Genomic DNA, 22,734 nt, shown 5'->3' with positions numbered 1-22,734 from the left:
ACATAAAGCGCTTTGGTCAGAGATGCTTTATGCTAGAAACAAACTGTAAAATACCCGGGGAAGACGTGACTCTGATATGGGGATATCAGAGGCTAGACAAAAAATGTACTTTGCTTGGGAAGTAATCTAACTCTGTCACTATCTATGAATTAAGATATTCACTTTCTGTACAATAGAAGATGTTAAACCCAGACAGATTTTAGGGAAACACGTGTGACCTCTCGTTGGGTTAAGCCATTTAAACAGCAGTTAAAGCTTACATTCTGCGTCGGTAGGCCTACTTTGCCTGGGGTGGAAATGTAGGCCTACTCTGCCTGGGGTGGAAAGGTAGGCCTAGTGTTTGAAAGTACCATGCTTGGATTCCTAATGACGTCTTCGATGTAATTATTTGCAAACAGGGACAGTTTCGTTGCAACTCAATATTACAGTAGGAAGGTGTTCTTAATGTTTGAACACTGTGTATTTTGCTGAAGGGATGACAAGCCATTTTCATTTCAGAGGTCTGATTTTCTCCATGTAACCCTTATTATAAATAACGTTCACTCCCTTATGAACAAAAGAGCGAGATTATTTACAAAAAATTGGCGGCCAATTTTCATGGGAATATTTAAAAAACTGCATAAAGAAAATATGCACATTTCCCCTACCAGTGGTGTACTTCCACCAAATGCACTTGTGGATAAAAATCACTGCGTGGTGATGTAGAGCACACAAAATGTACTTCTTCGCTTAAGTTTTCATGTACCGAATAAAAACCTAAAGTTAAATGCATTTCCATCGTATTTTCATCTTTACGGATCGTTCGGTCACAAAAACTGTTGCGCTAAATAGTAAATGTGTGCCTAATATGGTTTTGGCACGTCCGCTCTAGCCAACAGCGGGCAGATACAGCGCAGGTAGGCTAGTCTGCATGAGATTATTATGGATAGTCTAAGAGCAAGAATATTTGTATTTGTCAAATGGCAGTCAAGCATCTATTATCATGTCACTAGAATAAGACCCTAGATATTTATTGAAAAGCAGCATCAATATCACCATGCACTTCCATCACCTTGTGAAGTTCAAGTTATTCAATCCGTAGCCTAATAAACTGTATGGTTTCCCGAGTCGTAGTGGGAGGACTACACACCCTAACATCGTGCGACTCCAAGTTTACTTCGATATGATAGTTATATCAATATTTGAAGCATAAAGGCGTTACCACCGCCATTTATCGAATAATTAATTTGACACAAAAAGATCCCACCATGTCGAACGAACAAATTATCCGTCTGCATTTTAAAATGTTTTACTGATTATTAGAATTGTATTAATATGTACGATTTTACTCTCTGCCTATGGAAACATGGTTAGTGTGACAAATGTGTGGTTTGATCTGTTTAAAGAGCGCCAGCCGCCCAATTACTCCACCAAATATATAAAGGGAAAGAGGGATACCTAGTCAGTTGTACAACTGAATGCCTTCAACTGAAATGTATCTTCTGCATCTGAATCAGTGCAGGGGAGGGCAGGGGCTGCCTTAATCGACATCCACGTCTTCGGTGCCCGGGGAACAGTGAGTTAGTTCCCTGATGCAATGGACACAACCATCATGGGACTGGGGAGGATTTAGGACACTTTCATCACTGGGATATGCTCCAAATTGGTGTTTTGTTGTGAAAATGTTTTTACAAATATTTCTAATTAAGGTGGTGCAATAGTTTATACATAATGCACTTTAAACACTTGAAGCTGGTTTTATGGAGCGAGGTTAATCATTGATACAACTTATTTTACAAACAAAATAGTCTAGAACAATTGTTTTTATTATTGTTATGAAGTGACTATTTTAAAGTTAAATATATACATTATAATTAAAGATAAATAACACATTACACTGTACATTTGTGCTGATACAAAAATAGATACAATACATTATATTGACATATGTCATAATTTTTTTTAAATTAGCCTAAACTTCACAAACCAGACTTCACGTCTTCAATGTGAATGTCTAGGTTTATATCTGATGGCCAGGTCTCCTTCAGGCTGCAACATTCCAAACCCAAAGCGACTGGTGTTCACCTCTGGCATCTGAGCCTCTGAGTCACACAGCTCCAGTTCCAGATGAGACAGGACCAGGTACACAAACCTGAACACACAGATAAAGACACAACATGTGAGTTGTTGGCATAATACATTATAAATGTGCCTAAACTGTAACATTGACCATTGCACACACCAGTTTTTGCAGAATATATTTGTATTTTATTTTGGCATGTTCTATTTGCATAGCAGTGAAATTCATGTCATTGTAACCCAATCTTGCATAGACACCTGGAGAAGCCTGTGCAGTAAAAGACAGCTGCTAAGCCTTCCCTCTTCCTATAATGAAATTTGCTGTGAGGTGAGCTAATCAATCCCAGAATTAAGTCTGTCCTTGATTCTGGTGAAGTGGGGACCTCTGACTCCCTCTGACCTCCTCTGCCCTCCCCCTAAGACCCACAAGGAACACTCAGAGATACTCACTGTCTGATGGAGCTGATGGCAAAGCGTTTGCCCACACAGCCATTGGTGCCTGCGCCCCATGGCATGGTGTAGTACTTGAGCCGTCTCCCTCCTTTAAAGAAGTCCTTCTTCACAGATCCGTCCTTGTTAAGGAAGCGTTCATACTTGAATCTCTATGACAGGAAACGCAGGAAGGTAAAGCAGTGAACCCAGCTCATACTGACAAATGATGATCACACATGACTGTTCCCCCACGCTTCCTGCTGCACACAGCCATATCATATCAGATAGCAATAATAGAGAGGTAGTGTTACTACCCAATCATTTACTACAATTTCCGTGTGTATTCCACTAACTGGCTGGTACTGTAGGGTGAAGGACAAAGCAATGATTCAGCTGTGTAACAAGCTAACTCCCTTCCCACTCCTATTTCTGTTTGTGTTCAAGCGCCTTACAATGTTCTAGGTTCAACCCCTCTCTCTGTATCTTGGGTAATCCAGGGGCACTTTAGAAACTGTGTAGGTGTGCTTCCTCCTTACGTAAACAAACGTCAATACTTATTACTGTACCTTATCTTTAACCTGTGTTACACAGATGGATTTGAAACTATACTTTATTGTCCATTATTAGGGAGCTATTATTTGTTCATGAGTGAGAGGCAACTAACATCCATACCTGTGGTTCCTGGTGGATCTCAGGGTCCATCTGAGGGCTAATGAAGGGGAACAGACACACTCTGTCCCCCCTCCTGAGCTGGTACTCCTGCCCATTGGCCATTTGCAGGGTCTTTTCCTGCACTACCTCTCTGGTGATGAACGGGGCAGCACTGAGCCTCAGAGTCTCCTCTAAGGCACTGTCTGGGATAGAGTAGACAAAGAAAAGAAGACGATGAACACTAATGTACACAGACTCATTAAGCATACAGATCTTATGTCCTCGTAATAGATTCGCTAAGGTCATTCTTATTTGAGGAGTCCCTTAAGAATAGTTATGAATAGACTTGCCTAGTTAAATAAAGGTTAAATACATTTTTAAACTTTAAAAATGGCTAAATGCAGGTTTCTATCTTCAGGTAGGTGGCACTTTCCTTATGTGCTCATTATTTGCACCAGAGGTTAGAGCACCTGTTGATGGTGACATGGGAGCCATTAGATCATTGAGAGCAACCTTCAGGGCCTGAGCAGGTGGATCTGCCCTGGTCTTTTAGTCATTGAGCTCATTAGGGTCTCAGGCAAAGACTACTGTATGTGTGGCCACTCGCCTGGGAACAGTGCGTGTGTGTGTGTGTGTGTGTGTGTGTGTGTGTGTGTGTGTATATATATGTGTGTGTTTCTCTTCAACTGCCCTCTCACCTCTCCCCCCACCCTCTTTTCTCTCTACTCTGTTCATTAGGGTACATTTGCCCATAGGGATGAAGCTCCTTGTCTTTGTGCATATACCCAGTAAACAAGAAACACTCACCAAACACAGGTGTGTGCTGCAGCCTGTCCAGTAGGGGACACTGTGCCGAGTCCTGCTCGGAGATGCTGCTGAACTCTCTTCTCACCGCCCTCATGGCCTCAGGGTTTGTCAACAGGAAACCTAACAGCCAGAATGCAGCAGGTCCAACGTTACCCTGGCAACAAATGAAGGTTGACATGAAGGCAATGACACAGCGAGTTCCCTTTCAGATGGTTCTCACAGTGAGACTGTGCAGGTAGCAATTATGTAACTGGAGAAGAGAACATTACACACCACATGCCAGCTCTTACTATTTTCTCTCATAGGGGAAACCATCACTTGTTAATATAGTTAAATCACAAGGCCTAATGAATTAGACTGGTTCCTTTCCTGTGTCTATGATAGACAACCATGTTATGGCTACTGTCAGAGAGTAAGTGCTGTAATGGTTACTATAAAAGCAAAGCCATTAGACACCAAAGAGACTCAATATGGAGTGTTCGGTGCACACTGGGCTGTCCTGGCCATCTGTCTGTGTTTGTACATGAGTGGAAAGACCACTGAATTTACATCGACTCCAGACTAAACAATGTTCGCCATGTATAGTGCTGAGCGATTAGTGCTTTTTGAGGTCGGTTCGGTTTTGGTTCGATCATGAAAAAAAATAATCATGTTTTTTTCTATTTTTGGGGGGGACATTACATGCACTATGCATTTTGTGGGTTTAAAGCTGTAACACAGAATTAAATAATTAATAAAAGTCCCATGATGGTGGTGACTGCCCATTATTGCTTATCACTAATTAACTATCATTTATTCACATTACTTTAACAAAATATTTGTTTTATTTGATTATTTCATTCCACGTCATCCTCTCATATAGAGCGGCTGCCAACGCGGTCTGACAAAATCACTATTTTAGTAATTCTTCAAAAGGAAATTAGGCATACTTTTAGGACTGCTGAATGCCAACTATCAATCACTTAGTACGCTTTCTATCCCTCTAGATAGAACGTTCTCAGTCTCTTGTGTCTTGCTCTGCACAGACCGGACAAGTTTAAGCAGGTGCGTAATGGACAGTGGCGTGCCGTGGGCCTGGGGCCTGGGCCTTCAGTGAGGTACTACACAGTCCCACCCGAATTAATCCACCTCTTATTACCATCATTATGATGCCATGGCTCTAGACACTATACATTTAGACAGAAACGCAGTATAACCAGGCGTTGCATCACCTTGAAATTGACATTTTTGGGTAAACAGTGTTTACCCAAAAACATGACACAATCAATTAGTCTTTTCAATATTTCCCTTCACCTTTTCATTGTGCAGCTCCGTTGCCCTGCGCGCTTGTTAGTTGAGCTGTAGATCCACTCCGGTGTCCCCAAAAGTTTTCAAAAGCACCATTGCTTGTAAGTGCCCAGCCGTACTTTGGTGTCTCGTTGCTGCCTTGGTTAGACAACTCAAGTTTGCAAAGCCAGTGTGGCTCCAAACACCAAATCGATCACTTGCAAATAATAGGCATTCCCAGCAGTACAGTTTGCAGTGCTTCTCGGAGCCTGTGAGCCATTGATAGCGCTCGTAGTTGGAACCCCTTTCCCGCCTGTGACAGGCTTTGTGGCGTCGGGCGACCTCTCCTTACAATGTCTAACTTTTCTTGAAAAGTTCGTCTTGAGAATGGCGTTATAATTATATCCTCGACCAAATCGATATCTTCTCCTCCTTCCGCCATTGTGGGTTGAAAAAACAGCTTAGTAGTACGCGAATTAATTCGTTTATCAAATTCAGTTTCCTAGATTTACATTTACATTTAAGTCATTTAGCAGACGCTCTTATCCAGAGCGACTTACAATAGACCTGCCCATAGGACCTGCCTCTCAATATTGGTAATCCAATCAAAAGACGTGCACGCACTACGCCTGCTAGCTGGCTCCTGTGTAACACTGGAGCCAGCCAGCAGGCGTACAATAGCCAACTCTAAAGCTGATTGGTTGACACGAAATTTTCATTTCCATTCACTATAAGCTACAAGCGCCCGCACTGTTGATTCTGAAGGCCTGAGGGCAGATTTTAGACCCCTGGCAACACATGATGGCTGAATATGATTGGATAAAAGATCTAACATAAAGACCAGCCCTCCAAATCTCAACCTGGGGCTGGAAGCAGTGCAACCAAGAGGAAAGCTATGAAATGAAGAGTATAACTCTTACTCTGGGGAATAATTTAATACATATTTGTGGGAAAATATATTTAAATTTTTTTTATATTCTGATGATGTTTAGGCCAGCAGAGAAGGCCTTGCTGGCCCTGACGGCCCACCACTGGTAATGGATTATGGTCATTGTAGTTTTTTACCACTACAACTCCATCGCACAGTCCAAGCTTGATCTGATTTATCCCTACAGAAACTGTACATCGAGCTCACAGAAAAAAACGAAGGAAATGGAATTCAAAAAATTGAACCGACGTCGGTCAATTAGTTGTAAAAGAAAAATAAATTTTGGTTAATCTCTCAGCACTAGCCATGTAATATGCTGCACTACACACTATCCAGGAATTACATACAATATAATACACACATTATTTTTTGTGGTAACACCTTATGTTCTTCACTACATTCTTAGGGGAACTGAAAAATTACAATCAAGAGTTGCATGATGATGGTAGATCATGTGTCTGTGTGAAATTGTAGATGCAGTTATCAGTGCTCAATGGGTGAAGTAATACGTCTAAGCAGCAGGGTTGGGGTAATTTCATTTGAATTCCAGTCAATTCAGAATGTAAACCAAATTCCAATTCTGAATGTTCTTCATTGAAAAGCATTGAAGACAATTGGAATTTCAGTGTACCTTTTGAACTGACTGGAATTTAAATGGAATTAACCCCAACCATGCTAAGCAGGAGCTGAGTACTCAGAGTGTACTCAGAATGTTCTTGGTATCATAGTGTGTACTTTTGCCATCTTGGGATTCCCCAAAAAGTATCTGTTTAGCTGGAGTCAGACCCTTTTATATAAAGGACATAAACAGGTTACTAGTGCACTCTTGCGGTAAAGATGCATATTACACTCATTACCATGTTTAATTAGGGAAGTCCTTGTTAGAGCAGGAGGAGCAGACAACAGCAGCTCTGTAACAACAATTCTAGCAGCAAAGAGAGCTTGAGAACATCCCACTGAGGCCATGTTTAGTTGGAGCCCACAGGGACTTGCAGTAGTCTTAACATAGGGACAGGATGTCTGTCCCCTCCAAGATAACACTAAAATAAGGTCTAACAGTTCTAGGGGTTTTCCATACACTCCAGTGGTTGAGAATACAGCATTAGTATTCATCTTAAAGAACTGAATGTGCTAGTATTTATTTCTAGTCTTTCAAAAATAATCACTAATCACAAAAGTATTCTATAGTGGTTGGACAAAGCATAAGGTGTGGTTGACAAACAGGTACAGTATAATCAGAATTTGAGAGGCACACCGTGTGGGTAGCTGAATTTCACAAAGGGTAACATCCTTAACCAGTCGAGTCTAGCATCTGACATTGGCATGCGAGTGTCTTTGTATTGGAAAATGTTCATGTTTAAGATGGCTGCTAGCCAGAAGGGCATGCTGCTGTATTACTAGGTATCATTGTTGGCCCACCTCCAAAAAGCTATTGAATAGAAAGGAATTTTTCTATGGGTGCAATGGAACAACAGGGATTTTCACCAATCGTTCACAAGACCTATTCAGAACAGCTTTAAATAGCTGGGCAGCCCTTGCTTTGTGACAATGACAGGCCACTACTCCTCTTAGGGAGGTGAGGTGAGATGTGGGAGTGCCTATGACTCACCTGTGTGGCCCACAGCTGCAGCAGCAGGGCTCTCCTCTGAGTTTCCTCGTCAGCTCCCTCTTCCTGCAAAAGGTGCCTGTAGTCTCTCAGCCAGGGGCTGGACCCGGAGCCCTCTCCCAGCCCCGCCGGGGCCAACAACTCCCACAGACGCCCCCTTACACTCTGGGCGGTCCGCTTCTCCTCTGACACACACACACAGACAGGAACACACAGGCAGGTGAGTCAAGAGTAAACACAGACACACATTGGTAAAACAGATGAGATCAGACTGAGCTAATTCGATTAGTGAGTCAAGTGTCGATAGAGAGATACAGGTGACATAATCCTGAAAACAGAGACGGGTGGGAGAGGTGTGTAACATGAACATGGGAAACACGAAGAGTGAGTTATAGGTGTGACATGCAAGATAAGACAGATGAACAAATATGCCATTTCAATAGAAAGAGGTGACATCAGTGACACGAAACAGGAGATATGTGGGAGTAACCCGGGAGGTACAAACAAATATAGTATGTATAGTTAGAGAACAGTAAGATCAGATATAAGGAGGTGAAAAGGACAGGTGACAGTGAGAGGGTGAGAGGACAGACAGGTGTGTCAGGTGACATCAGATAGAGCCTGTAGATGAAGCAGGTGTATGACTGAGAAGAAATGACATAGGGACCATGAGTAATTAAGCCAATTGGAGTCGGAAATGAGATTCAAACATATGACCCGCTTAGATAAAGTAATTCACTGCAGTGACCGCACCATGGCAAGCAAGAAACAAACTAAAACCCTTTTACTGATGAGGTCACCACAGTGAGTCCATACAATGACAAATATGACAAATCACAAACAGCCAGCCGACTCAATGATATGTATAAAAATCATAAAGTGATCGGGGATATTACAGATTGAATTATTCCTCTATTCAGTCTTTATAATAAACTCAGTAAAAAACGAAATGTCCTCTCACTGTCAACTGCGTTTATTTTCAGCAAACTTAACATGTGTAAATATTTGTATGAACATAACAAGATTCAACAACTGAGACATAAACTGAACAAGTTCCACTGACATGTGACTAACAGAATGTTAATAATGTGTCCCTGAACAAAATCAAAAGTAACAGTCAGTATCTGGTGTGGCCACCAGCTGCATTAAGTACTGCAGTGCATCTCCTCCTCATAGACTGCACCAGATTTGCCAGTTATTGCTGTGAGATGTTACCCCACTCTTCAACCAAGGCACCTGCAAGTTCCCGGACATTTCTGGGGGGAATGGCCCTAGCCCTCTGATCCAACAGGTCCCAGACGTGCTCAATGGTATTGAGATCCGGGCTATTCGCTGGCCATGGCAGAACACTGACATTCCTGTCTTTCAGGAAATCACGCACAGAATGAGCAGTAGGGCTGGTGGCATTGTCATGCTGGAGGGTCATGTCAGGATGAGCCTGCAGGAAGGGTACCACATGAGGGAGGAGGATATCTTCCCTGTAACACACAGTGTTGAGATTGCCTACAATGACAACAAGCTCAATCCGATGATACTGTGACACACCGCCCCAGACCATGACGGACCCTCCACCTCCAAAATTGATCCCGCTCCAGAGTACAGGCCTCGGTGTAACGCTCATTCCTTCAACGATAAACGCAAATCCGACCATCACCCCTGGTGAGACGAAACCGCGACTCATCAGTGAAGAGCACTTTTTGCCAGTCCTGTCTGGTCCAGCGACGGTGGGTTTGTGCTCATAGGCGACGTTGTTGCCGGTGATGTCTGTTGAGGACCTGCCTTACAACAGGCCAACAAGCCCTTAGTCCAGCGTCTCTCAGCCTATTGCGGACAGTCTGAGCACTGATGGAGGGATTGTGCATTCCTGGTGTAACTCTGGCAGTTGTTGTTGCCATCCTGTACCTGTCCCGCAGGTGTGATGTTCGGATGTACCGATCCTGTGCAGGTGTTGTTACACGTGGTCTGCCACTGCGAGGACGATCAGCTGTCCATCCTGTCTCCCTGTAGCGCTGTCTTAGGCATCTTACAGCACAGACATTGCAATTTATTGCCCTGGCCACATCTGCAGTCCTCATGCCTCCTTGCAGCATGACTAAGGCACGTTCACGCAGATGAGCAGGGACCCTGGGCATCTTTCTTTTGGTGTTTTTCAGAGTCAGTAGAAAGGCCTCTTTAGAGTACTAAGTTTTCATAACTGTGACCTTAATTGCCTACCATCTGTTAGTGTCTTAACGACCGTTCCACAGGTGCATGTTCATTCATTGTTTATGGTTCATTGAACAAGCATGGGAAACAGTGTTTAAACCCTTTACAATGAAGATCTGTGAAGTTATTTGGATTTTTACGAGTTATCTTTGAAAGACAGGGTCCTGAAAAAGGGACGTATCTTTTTTTTGCTGAGTTTACATTAGGGTAAAACAATCAAACTATAACACCACATCCAAACTGAATTAAGCCCTAAGATCGGACACACCAATTTTTTTGATCAACTCCCACACCCAGCTGCCACTGTACCTTTACACAAATGTAAAACCTTGTGGCTCACAATGTTTCTTTCAGAGACCATGTTTCATGTAGTCACCTGGTTTCAGTGTGGTCCTGGCCATTTTGGTCAGGAGGTTGTCAAACTTCCGGTACTCCTCATAGACGTCAGTGGGGTCTGTTCTGTTGTTGTTCTGCTCCCCTCCAAAAAGTGTGAGGTACCCTGCCCTGAGAGAGAGAGAGAGTGGGATGGTGAGTATGTGGTTGTAGAGTGGCATGTTGAAAAAAACATTTGGTTGCTAGTAGCAGTTAAGCTTAGGAAAACATGTAATTGAGTGATCATTAAATTGATTGAAGATGTTGCCTTAAAGATGGAATAAACAGCGCCATGGCTCTGCCACCACCGTTGTTATTGTTTTTGTTGCCCAGCTGAGGAGATGTCGCGTAGCATGGTAGAAATAATTGCAGTACATAATAGTGTGCTCTTCTATCTCCCGTGCAATTATGTCAGAGGGGGAAAAACTGTGTTCGTTGTTTGCAGTAACTTCTTTGTTCTTTGTATTTAAAACAGGCATGGCAGTTTCACCATTAAGCATTTCAGTTTTAAGTGATTGTTAAGAACCATTTCCGATCGATGGAGGAATACCTTGCCCACAGTGGCGTCCTCCAACTGAAGGTCAACAGGAACACTTCCTGTGTCACACCGGCCACTGCCCACCCACCTAAACTGTTCACAGTGTGGGGTATTACTAGTATAAACTTCCTATTTAGTATAAATCTTCCTCATCCTAGATTACTTCACAGCGGGGTTTTTCAAATGTTTTGGGGTCAGGGACCCCTTTTGTGATAGTAAATTCATCAGGGACCCCGACATAATTAGAACACAGCTCGAGTGATATAATAATAGCATACAAGGACTTCTACCAAGTCTCGGTCCCTGGGAAGGAACATTAGAAAGGCACACCTCTTGGCATTGGAGAGAAAATGAAGCAGTTTTAAAAGTAATATTCTGCAATTTACACATAATGCCATTTCTTTTAAAAGCTTACATTACAGTGCATTTATGTTAACAAAACATTTTTGGGAAATACAAGAAGTATCCAGTTGAAAAATGTATAATTGGTGGAGTACTGTGAATACCAATATCACTGTGAGCCTCACAGGCCCATGTTGCCCAGGCTTTAGAACATACTATAACTTGTAGATTACAATTATTTTGGCAAAGGGATATATTAATCTGTTGTTGTTAGTAATATTAATAAAAAATACAACTTAATTCATGTTATATTTTGAGATCTGCCTGTGGACCCCATGCAGTACGGCCGCAGACCCCACTTTGAGAACCCCTGCTTCACGGTGTCTGACCTATTAAGTAATGATGTTGCCTAATGCTAACAGAAGTCATGACTAAATCATCTGGTCCCCATTAGGATGCTGAATGTTTAAATGACCATCTCAAACATCTCTGGCAACACTATAAATAAAAACCCTTTTAAAGTGTGTAGCCGGGGGAGTTCTACAGGAAGCGCAGCCTGAAAGAGGAATTTCATGAGTGGCACTGCTCTTTCTTTTCATTAGATGCCTCTTATGCGTCACTAAACATTCTTACTGGTGTATTTACAAACAAGTGGCTTGTGGAACGGGCTGGTAAGTAAACTGTTTATCCCAGGCGTTTGACGTAGGCCCTTGGGGACGCGTGGGTGAATGAGTAAGTGAAGAAGGGAAGGAGGTATAGGAACTCTTCCGTTCGTACCTGAAGAGAAGACTGTAACAGAAGCTGAAGAGCCCGTCCGTGTTCCAGTCGGTCTGGTTGTGACAGGGCCTCTGGGCTTGCAGCAGCAGGGACTGGAGGTGGCAGTGCATGGTGCTGCTCAGGCAGGATAGGCTCCCGCCCTCAAAGTGCCTGAGGGTGCAAAGGTTTAAGGTCAAGAGAAAGGAATGTTCGTCATATATGATGTCACCAAGGCCAAACCTGTAATTCACTTTTACCTAATTGTGTCCTAGACTAGCATTCTAGGTGTTTATTATTGGTCGCTTTGGCTCGGACAATGCTTATTTAGTTAAGTAATGGCACTGTGAAGACAGGTGTAGTATCACGCCTCTATGGAATAACACCATAAAACATAGGTGTTGCCTGTGGAAATACTGTAACTGATCAGTCTGAACTATAAACTGGGGGCTGGAGGATATGTCAGTGCAGTACACCTGTGTGGCAGGGTACAAAATGCTGCTCTGTAGATTCAACATCCATTACAGAGAGCTTGACATCTATGCTATATAAAGCCAGAAGAAAAGCACTGTAACCTACACAACGGCCTAGATATTCTGCAAGACAATATGACTGTGAGAGACTGAGATAGTTCCACAACAGTGCCAATCAACAGAATGGTGGGAGGTGAGTGCATTTGCTCCACACTCTGACACAGTATGCATTTATAAACCATAACATGAGGCTAATCAGGCCATGGTGATGGTAGTGATATCTGTGATGGTCGATGTGGTAATCCCTGGTCCCAGGCATCTCTCGGTCTCAGGGAGTGAAACTTTTGAGTTAGACTACGGTGGAGCCAGGAAGCAACATCACACACACAGAGAGTAGCATATTATACCTGTGTAAGGATCCAGTTATTGGCTGGACAATGCTGTCCTTAATCGTTTATATGTCAAAACTTTAATTTGTCATTCTCTGACCGTATCAATGGGCATGTACAGCTGTTTTTGGGCTGACCACACAGAAAGGAGTGTGTGATAAGGATAGGGACGTACTGTTTTGTTAGGGCCTTCTCTACAGCAGGGTTGTGATGGGGGAGCCGCAGGCTGAATATTCTGTCCATGAGAACCTGTGCGTAGCGTGTGAAGTCTAGGGACACAGAGTCCTCTATCACAGCATCATAAGAGCTGGGGTCCAGTAGCACTGTCACATAGCGCCCAGCCACACGCACCTACACACACACACACAAAATCAAAAAGTGGAACACACCAACACACTCACACTCATCATGAATGGTGAGGAATTTACATCTACTATAGATGTATTCATGGATTTAGGCAAGAACAGATGATCAGGTTCAGGTACATACATATTAGGTAGATGATGATGATCACCACTCTTACCGTGAAGATATCGCCATGCTTCACCTTCATACGGTTTAGAAATTTGGCAGCATCTCTTCCAAACTCAAGGGCGTGGCCTAACCATGGAATAACTCCTTTGTCTAAAGGTGGCTCTTTCTCTGACCTGTATAGAAAGAAAACCCATGTAACTTTGAACAGCTAATATTCAAACCTATATATTTGTTCATACCAAAGTTACTGATTACACAGATGTTGTCTGTTGATATAGTAACTGTATCCGAAATCAATTGACTATTCAATATTCACATGCCTGGCTCTTATCAGTACATTGTGTGACACAGCTATGAGTAAAATAGATACAGTTTAGCCAATAAGTTTTAAAGCCGGATCACTCCCAATAACATTTATAATAGAATGAGCCCATCAATTTATCCAGCGATATAGCAGTAAGCAAGGATGAAAACAGATGTGACTTTATGATCTTTGAGACACACAAGTTGACATTTAAGACTGGCCAGTGAAAATAGTCCTTAATAGCACTTGGTTTTTGGTTAATCTCGGGATTATTTCAACCTTCCCTCTCAAAAAGGATTGACAGGCGACAACTCATGTAACTCATCTACTGCTCAATACAACTATGATATTATTAAGATGTATTTGGATTACTTTAGGTTTATGGTAAATACAACTTTATGCTGGGTTAGTTTATGCTAGGTAGACAATACACCTATTAGATAAGTAGGCTAGTGTGCTAAACAAATATGTGCACAGGTGAAAACAAGTTCGAAATGCCCACAATATAATACAGAACGCATGCATGCCTTATTCAATGTATGCAGTGCAAGCATTGACATTAGCCTAATAGAACATTCATTTTAGAAAAGGGTACTCACCTGGAGCGTTTCGAAACAAGTACGAATAAGAGAAGAATGCCCTGGACAAGCAAAAGTATCGTCCAAATCATAGCGCAATTTCTATAAAGATGTACATGCACGTTGGTGCGCAGCAGTGAATATATGTGAATAATTTAAGACTACAGGCTTGATCAGATATAGTGCTATTTATTTTGTCATCCGATGACGGCGTTGCAGGGTGTACCCTGACGTCATATGACCTCATCCATCTTCCTATTTGCACGAGTTCACGTAGGACCAATGACTAGGGAGTGGATTCATTCCGTATCGCGGGAGATCCGTGTTAAAATGTCAAGGTAATTTCACGATTGCACCGACACATGCAGCGTTTACCGTGAATGTAGTCTCCGCGACCGCGGGAACATTGCCTTTAATTGTCAACGGTGCTATAAAGCTGATACTCAGGGCTAGGAGTTTAATGGAGCCGTAGATCCATTTCCAGATACATCCATGCCTAAACAAAACAAACCCACCCATGTGTCTGAATTTAAATCAGATTAGGTTTGATAATATCCCAAATAATGATATTCCACTGATATCGTGTCTTCATGGGTGGCCTCCATAAAGTTGAGCGCAGACTATTTGAAAGAAATGTACCTTTGACTCACTATGCAGTCGATACTTCAAAAATGTACATTCTTAAACTCTTACCATGTACCTAAATTTGTCCTGTTGTTGCGTGCCTTTTTCTTTGTTTACTAAAATCATACTTTTTAATAAAACGTTAATCAAAAACAAGCACCGACTGTTTCCTCTTTGATATTCAGTTGGCACATTCACATTCGAGTTGCCATCTTAGAGCAACAGCAACGAGGAAACAGTCAGTGGTTATATTTGATTGACGTTTTATTAAAAAAGTATGGATTTCAGCAAACAAAGGTGTGTATTTACTTGGCTACGTCATGGGTTGCCTACCTCAATAAATTACACTTACTTACATGTTATTCAGGTCAACATTTTAAAACGGATATTTCTATCAAATAAGCTGAAATGTACCTAGTCTGTCATATTTAGACAAAGCTTGCATAGTCACTTTTATTTCAGTTGATGATGTGGTGATTATGGTGGTGTCAAACTCACAAATGTAAAAAGAGGTCGACTGAAGTCACATCAATGGTGTATCTGTTTCACAACAGCAGCAGACATAGCTGATGTAAGGATGAGACACTGTTGTCATTGAATATACAGCTGGGTGATGCATGAGAATGAGTGTGCACAGTCTGTAAGTGTCATAAAAAAGTCCATTACATCAACATCAACTGATCTAGGCATGTTTGGATACAAGTTTTAGTGACCATAAGAGTCATCGTAAGGAACCTACCTACCTACAAGTCGTCAATGGAGTGGAGAGATGTGGTAATTTGAACTCATTCCCTCAACAGCACAATTGGGGTGTAAATCAATATCCTTGCTTACCTACTGTAGCTAAAAGAACCATGGATGATTCATTAATTGCATTTATATAACTGGCACTCAGACGTACCCCAACAACTTCTTATAACGCTGGGGTTTAACATGAAAAGGAAACTGGTTGTATAAATAGGCCGTCAACATTTTTTCACTTAACCCAAATGTCATCTGTCAATAAAAATACAGTAAAACTTAGGAAATGCTTCCCTATGAGACATACTCACTTTTGGACCTTCAACAACATAATATGTTAATCAAATAAATAATGTCAAAAGGTAATTTTTTCTGCCATTTCTAAAGTATATTGCTGTATAGGTGGTGCTTAACTTGGCCACTCATCCTCCTTTTCCTTTGCTGCTTTTTCTTCTAGTGGTTCCCGGATGTCTCCTGGGGTTTGGCCAAAGATCCCTGCTGTCTGTTTGAGGAGGAACACCCCTGCGTGTAGGCCACCTACATTGACCCAGACATTGTGATGCTTCCGCCAGAGTTCTCCAATCCTCAAAATGGCATGAGGAAGACAGATACACCCCGTCACAAAACACTCATTGCACAAATCATTAACGCTAAAACACCACAGTATTGCTTTGAGAAAAGCCATCTGGCCAAGGGCCCATCTACACCAGAAACAGAGTAGACTCAGTCCATACTATACTCTCACAATAGAGGTTTGTTCACACAGATAATATTGTTGTGGATTAATGAAATTAATATGATCCAACTTCCTCAACTACTCATTTTTTGGAAACCCTGGAATTTTCCAGATGCCTTCCAGAACAGACAGGTTAGAACACGTCTGTCCACCCCACTCCACCACGAATTACACAGTCTTACTGTATGTGTGGTACACTACCTTTTGAAAGCATTTCTTATCCTGGGTCAGGATGACAGCCTTCCCTGAGCCTGGTCTGGACACCCGGGCCATCTCTCTTACACAGGGCGGATACAGGTCTCAGTTCTTCTTTCTGGAGCCCTTTCTATAAGAAAACCACACAACATACACATCAGCCATGTAAACAATATGAATACATTCAATTAATAAATTACTCCATTGAAGACTTGTTGGTAGGTTCTGTCTATGTTGAGTGTCCTAATTGAAACAGTACAGTGGTATCTACCTCTTCCCAAAGGGCATGTCAGTGATAATGATGCCCACTGAGCTGGTTCTCATGGGTAGATGACACAGGTCCCACTGCACCATGTCTATGGGCAGCCCTGGTGTACTGCGGAGGTGGGGAGTATATACAGTGAATTTGGAAAGTATTCAGACCCCTTGACTTTTTTCACATTTTGTTTGGTTACAGACTTATACTAAAATGGATATAATTGTTTTTTTCCCTTCTTCAACCTACACACAATACCACATAATGACAAAGCAAAAACCGTTTTTTAGACATTTTAGCAAATTAATAAAAAATGAAAAGCGTAAATATCACACTAACAGTTGATGTCGGAAGTTTACATACACTTAGGTTGGAGTCATTAAAACTCATTTTTCAACCACTCCACAAATTTCTTGTTAACAAACTATAGTTTTGGCAAGTCGGTTAGGACATCTACTTTGTGCATGACAAGTAATTGTTCCAACAATTGTTTACAGACAGATTATTTCACATATAATTAATTCACTGTTCACAATTCCAGTGGGTTAGAAGTTTACATACACTAAGTTGACTGTGCCTTTAAACAGCTTGGAGAATTCCAGAAAATTATGTCATGGCTTTAGAAGCTTCTGATAGGCTAATTGACATAATTTGAGTCAATTGTAGGTGTACCTGTGGATGTATTTCAAGGCCTACCTTCAAACTCAGTGCCTCTTTGCTTGACATCATGGGAAAATCAAAAGAAATCAGCCAAGACCTCAGAAAAACAATTGTAGCTCTCCACAAGTTTGGTTGATCCTTGGGAGCAATTTCCAAACACCTGAAGGTACCGCGTTCATCTGTACAAAAAATAGTACGCAAGTATAAACACCATGGAACCACGCAGCCGTCAAACCGCTCAGGAAGGAGACGCGTTCTGTGTCCTACAGATTAACATAATTTGGTGCGAAATGTGCAAATCAATCCCAGAACACAGCAAAGAACCTTGTGAAGATGCTGGAGGAAACAGGTACAAAAGTATCTATATCCACAGTAAAATCAGTCCTATATCGACATAACCTGAAAGGCCGCTCAGCAAGGAAGAAGCCACTGCTCCAAAACTGCCATAAAAAAGCCAGACTACGGTTTGCAACTGCACATGGGGACAAAGATCGTACTTTTTGGAGAAATGTCCTCTGGTCTGATGAAATAAAATCGGAACTCTTTGGCCATAATGACCATCGTTATGTTTGGAGGAAAAGGGCGGAGGCTTGCAAGCCAAAGAACACCATCCCAACCGTGAAGCACGGGGGTGGCAGCATCATGTTGTGGGGGTGCTTTTCTGCAGGAGGGACTGGTGCACTTCACAAAATAGATGGCATCAAGTGGAAGGAAAATTATGTGGATATATTGAAGCAACATCTCAAGACATCAGTCAGGAAGTTAAAGCCTGGTCGCAAATGGGTCTTCCAAATGGGCAATGACCCCAAGCATACTTCCAAAGTTGTGGGAAAATGTTTTAAGGACAACAAAGTCAAGGTATTTGAGTGGCCATCACAAAGTCCTGACCTCAATCCTATAGAAAATGTGTGGGCAGAACTGAAAAAGCGTGTGCGAGCAAGGAGGCCTACAAACCTGACTCAGTTACACCAGCTCTGTCAGGAGGAATGGGCCAAAATTCACCCAACTTATTGTGGGAAGTTTGTGGAAGGCTAGCCGAAACGTTTGACCCAAGTTAAACAATTTAAAAGCGATGCTACCAAATACTAATTGAGTGTATGTAAACTTCTGACCCACTGGGAATGTGATGAAAGAAATAAAAGCTGAAATAAATGACTCTACTATTATTCTGACATTTCACATTCTTCAAATAAAGTGGTAATCCTGACTGACCTAAGACAGGAAATCTTTACTTGAATTAAATGTCAGGAATTGTGAAAAACTTAGTTGAAATGTATTTTGGCTAAGGTGTATGTAAACATTACGTGACCATAACAATTTATTTTGATGGAAAATATTTATACTCAGAACTGTTATTTCTTCCCTCTTTGTAAAGTAATCAACTCAAGAGTTATGTGTCTCAAAGGATTATCTTAACAAGCATGTGACCATGGGGGTTTCTTTTGGCTAGGGCAGAGGAATTCAGTGGGTGCCAGTCCCAATTGAACAGGCTGCAATGTTATGTTATGTTTACATTGATATCAAACTTGGTCATATCCGCTTTCCACTTGAAGAAGTCTTGCATGGCTCCACCAAAGTCCCTGGCGGTCTTGTTGGGGAAGAAGCTGTGTTTTTCTCCTGCACGTCACACTGAACTTCAGCACCTTCACCCCTGGGCTCCTGCCCCTCCACCGCCTGCTGCTCACCCTGGGGGCTGTTCTTCAGGTCAGGAGACCCGGCCTCCCCTGCCCCCACACTCTGGCCTGCAGTAGGTGCCTCAAGCTCCAGCTTCTAAGTCTCTGTGGTGACAGTGTCAACGGCGTCCTTCTCCACAACGTCTTTGTTGGCTTTGCCTCGATCTCTATCTCGCCCTCCTCTCCCCTTGGGACCGTCTATGGGGTCGTCTGTTCTTCTTCAGAGAGGTGTTCAGTTTCCAGACCTTCAATGCATTGGTCCATGGCAGCTTGGAGGCCAGCTTCTGCAAGTCCTCCAATGACTCATCCTGTTGGACAGAAAGGGTAGTGATTCTATCAAATACCTTCAGAGGGGGAGGCATGTTATAAAGTGTAGGGGACTGGTCTTTCATGCAATGTGAATGTTATAGTTGAAATGAAAGTGTAAGAATTCAGGTTCCTTATTGGCTGTGCTGTAATGAAGAGAGATATACCTTTGAGTCTTTAAACTGATAGTTGTCATACTCTTCAACCGCAACAAACAAGTTGTCCACAGACATCAGATTATGCACCTAGAAAGAGGAGGCACAGGTAAAAAAGCTAGGCTTTTGTGAATGTGTGCAAAATTAATCAAAGGTTTTATGACCACATCAAGCATTTAAGATGGGTTTAAATAACATTCTTATTTCATTCTAATCACAACACTCTTGTGATAGTCTACCAAAATAGTCCAAATAGTGCATTTTGGGTAGTGTAAGTGGGTATTTTGTTTTAATAAATAATTAATAATAATAATTTCAACATTCTGTCATAAAGAGCACATGTTCAATTTAACCAAAAATAATAACAATCCAGCTCTAAATTAAGAAACATTACTAAAATTACTATAGTTGGTGCCAATTAAAGTAACAGGGTTGATGTAACAGGGTTGAAATTTCCACCATAAATTAGCCATACAGTGCCTTTAGATTTAGTTTACAGCTGTGAGCATTTCTAGGTAAACTTGCCGATGACAAGCATACCCATAACATGATGCAGCCACCACCATGCTTGAAAATACAAAGAGTGTTACTTAGTGATGTGTTGTGTTTGCCCCAAACATAATGCTTTGTATTCAGGACATAAAGTTAATTTCTTTGCCACATTTTTTGCAGTTTTACTTTAGTGCCTTATTGCAAACAAGATGCATGTTTTGGAATATTTTTTATTCTGTACAGGCTTCCTTCTCACTTTGTCAATTACGTTAGTATTGTGGAGTAACTACAATGTTGTTGATCCATCCTCAGTTTTCACCTATCACAACCATTAAACTCTAACTGTTATAAAGTCACCATTGGCCTCATTGTGAAATCCCAGAGTGGTTTTCTTCCTCTCCGGCAAACTGAGTTAGGAAGGACGCCTGTATCCTTGTAGTGACTGGGTGTACTGATATACCATCCAAAGCGTGATTAATAACTTCACTAGGCTAAAAGGGATATTTAATGTCTGCTTTTTTATATACACTATTATTGCACACTGTGACTTCTTAAGCCATTTTCTACTCCTGAACTTATTTAGGCTTGCCATAACAAAGGGGTTGAATACTTATTGATTCAAGACATTTCATCCTAAAAACATAATTACACGTTGACATTATGGGTTATTGTGTGTAGGCCAGTGACACATAATCTCAATTTAATAAATTTTAAATTCAGGCTGTAACACAACAAAATGTGGAATAAGTCAAGGGGTGTGAATATATCCCCTTGTGACAGCGGGAATGGACGCTTGTTATGTGCAACAGAGAGGGGCAATTTAATGCAAGCTACACAATTGTTTTTGAAATTGTTAAAACATTTCTAGGTTAACTGTCTATGGTAATAGGGTTGATGTGTTATTCTCGACCACCTACCTGGGGAGGCAGGTAGCCCAGTGGTTAGAGTGTTGGGCCAGTAACCGCAAGGTTGCTAGATCGAATCCCCAAGCTGACACGGTAAAAATCGGTCGTTCTGCCCCTGAACAAGGCAGTTAACCCACTGTTCCTAGGCCGTCATTGTAAATAAGAATTTGTTATTAACTGACTTTCCTAGTTAAATAAAGGTTAAAGAAAAGAACATAAAACACAATTGGACAACCAGCTGAACTGATTTGACTATTAGATGTTCAATGTTTCTTTTGACAAAGTTATTAAAAAAAACTTTAAACAGGTTAAACACGTAACAGGGTTGACCTTAACATGAAATAAATAAGAATCTACAGAAATGACTTTGTCTAAGCAACAAAGTAGCCTGGGCTGAATGCACTCATGACTCAATTCTATGTGCACCAAAATTACTATGTGTTTCTCTAAAGTGCTTTGTGAAAGCAAACCACTAAGATTGTATTTGATAACTTAGCTAGTCATGCTGGCAATAGAATACGTTTTCAAATGATGATTGCGATTTCTAATGGACCGTTATCAGATTGTGTAAATAACAACAGTAATGTGTGTTCCAAAGAAACAAAAAACTTCAAGTGTGCTCGCTTCAGTTCCTGAAAAGCACAGCTAGGGGAGTTAAAGGAAACGTTCACCCATTTTGAATGTTATATTGTTTTTGTGCATCTCTGAGTGACGTTCTATCAATTCTCTGGGTCATTTCATGTTTTCACGTGTTTCTGAGTTATTGGAATTCAAGCAGGTGGAAATCTGGCTTGGATATGACGTAGCACCGTGATAAAGTCTCACCACACTGGAAGTTAATAGGAATAAGACTTTTAGATCTCGAAAACGTCTATCATACATGTCAAATTTCAACACTGGCATATGTCATAACTTCAGAGGATGTCTTCTCTCGAATGAGCCATCGATCAAATTTTCATAATATTCCTGCCTCAAGAAAATGTGTAATTTAATGGAGGGTCTAGCAATTTTTCCTATATGTCTGCCTCTTTGGTCCTTGAAAGAGAGAGTTCCTTGCCCCAGAATCACCCAGAATGCACCGCGCGGCCCACGTAGCATGGGAAACATTTACCATCTCCTCAAAAGTATATTTGCCGCTGCGAATGTCAGACTCCACTCTGTGAGGCATATCGATCTGCAGGTTGAACATGGTGAGATTGTAGACTCCAAAATTGATAGTGCAGTTTGTTTAGGAGATTTTACAGCCAACTAGCTGCTGGATATTGTCTTATTGGTATTATTGTGTGTAGCTACGTTTGCTAACTACCTAACTAGCTAGTGTTGTGGAAATTCTACACATGGGACACTAAGTCAATCTTAAATTAATAATTGTTTATTAACAGCAAGCTGGAGAGGTCTGTGATGGAAATGTTATCTTGTGAAGAGACAGCCTTGAAAATGATGTTAATCTCGTTTTAGTGTCATAAATAATCCTTGGTTTCTACCTGTGCTTGGTAAAGATATGAGGGTGGGGGACGACATGATCCCCTCCTTAGGACTATCTAATAATATGTTCTATAGAGATAGGAGACGGTTCCATACACATGACAGAACCAACCCTATGAACTATGCCTATGTAACGTGTCTGTAACCAGTATATAAGAGATGTAACGGGACTGCTCTGAGAGAGCTCCTGATCGACATGTGTACTTGGAGCATTGAGTTGGTTGGAACCTCTCCAGCACACTGATAATAAACAATTATTAATTTAAGATTGACTTCGAGTGTCCCATGTGTAGAATTTCCCCGACAATTTGGCATCAACGAACAGGATGA

General features: G+C 41.6%; 1 protein-coding gene and 1 pseudogene across 1 annotated transcript; both read right to left on the bottom strand.

Moving 5' to 3' along the window:
• Positions 1-1,784: 1,784 nt before the first annotated feature.
• Positions 1,785-14,489, bottom strand: LOC139535839 (prostacyclin synthase-like). Its single transcript, XM_071335673.1, has 10 exons — positions 14,198-14,489; positions 13,344-13,467; positions 12,996-13,171; positions 11,983-12,132; positions 10,330-10,457; positions 7,752-7,933; positions 3,949-4,102; positions 3,163-3,344; positions 2,509-2,660; positions 1,785-2,131 (listed from the first exon to the last, which is right to left on the bottom strand). Exons 1-10 carry the CDS (start codon positions 14,266-14,268, stop codon positions 1,981-1,983), a joined length of 1,470 nt encoding a protein of 489 aa, XP_071191774.1. The 5' UTR covers positions 14,269-14,489; the 3' UTR covers positions 1,785-1,980.
• Positions 14,490-15,950: 1,461 nt separating this feature from the next.
• On the bottom strand, positions 15,951-22,108 carry LOC139535277 (tRNA (guanine(6)-N(2))-methyltransferase THUMP3-like; annotated as a pseudogene).
• Positions 22,109-22,734: the final 626 nt, after the last annotated feature.

This window comes from Salvelinus alpinus, chromosome 12 (assembly GCF_045679555.1).
Source record: "Salvelinus alpinus chromosome 12, SLU_Salpinus.1, whole genome shotgun sequence".
Classification (NCBI taxonomy): Eukaryota; Metazoa; Chordata; class Actinopteri; order Salmoniformes; family Salmonidae; genus Salvelinus; species Salvelinus alpinus.
This window is presented reverse-complemented; position numbering and strand designations above follow the sequence as displayed.